General features: G+C 65.1%; 1 protein-coding gene across 1 annotated transcript in view; it reads left to right on the top strand.

Moving 5' to 3' along the window:
- The window catches only part of LOC116548489 (mucin-5B-like), a gene marked incomplete at its 3' end in the record, with an annotated part of 1445 nt that extends 610 nt beyond the window's left edge, over positions 1 to 835 (top strand). The window contains exon 2 of the mRNA XM_032273919.1: positions 5 to 835. Coding sequence (XP_032129810.1) covers positions 5 to 835 — 831 coding nt within the window. The remainder of the gene's footprint in view (positions 1 to 4) is intronic.
- Between the last annotated feature and the right edge of the window lie 13 nt (positions 836 to 848).

Below are 848 nucleotides of genomic sequence, written 5' to 3'. Positions count from 1 at the left end.
CGAGTGCTGACCACCACGGCCACCACACCTGCAGCCAGCAGCACCCCAGCAACTCCCTCTTCTGCCCCAGGGACCACTCACACATCCCCAGTGCTGACCACCACGGCCACCACACATGGGCGATCCCTGCCCCCCAGCAGTCCCAGCATGGTTCCTACGGCCTGGACTTCCACGGGCACCTCGGGGACCACCCACATCACAGAGCCCTCCACGGTAACTTCCCACACCACAGCAGGAAACACCGGCACTGCCACGCACTCCACTCCGGCCGTGTCCAGTCCTCACCCTCACGGCAGGACCACTGAGCCTCCCCCTTCTCCGGGGAAGACCACCCTTGGCCTCACCACGGCCACCTCCAGGACCACGGCCACATCCAGAGAGACCCGGACCTCAACCCTGCTTCCTGGCATCTCCACATCGGCCCCCACAACCCCGGTGGTGTCCACAGGCTGTCAGCCCCAGTGCGCCTGGTCGGAGTGGCTGGACTACAGCTACCCCATGCCGGGGCCATCCAGCGGGGACTTCGAGACCTACTCCAACATCCGCGCGGCCGGGGGAGCCGTCTGTGAGCAGCCGCTGCGCCTCCGGTGCCGTGCCCAGGCCCTGCCTGATGTTCCCCTGCAGGACCTGGGCCAGGTCACGGAATGCAGCCTGGACTTTGGCCTGGTCTGCAGGAACCGTGAGCAGGTGGGGAAGTTCAAGATGTGTTTCAACTACGAAATCCAAGTGTTCTGCTGCAACTACAGCCATTGCCCCAGCACCACGGCCACCAGCTCCACAGCCACACCCTCCTCCACTCTACCCTCTACCACGGTCACCAAGACTTCGGCCACCAGCTCCATGGCCAC

This window comes from Sapajus apella, unplaced genomic scaffold (assembly GCF_009761245.1).
Source record: "Sapajus apella isolate SASKATOON/1434 unplaced genomic scaffold, GSC_monkey_1.0 scaffold13234, whole genome shotgun sequence".
Classification (NCBI taxonomy): Eukaryota; Metazoa; Chordata; class Mammalia; order Primates; family Cebidae; genus Sapajus; species Sapajus apella.
Note: the sequence above shows the minus strand (reverse complement) of the source record. Positions and strands in the feature narration are given on the sequence as shown.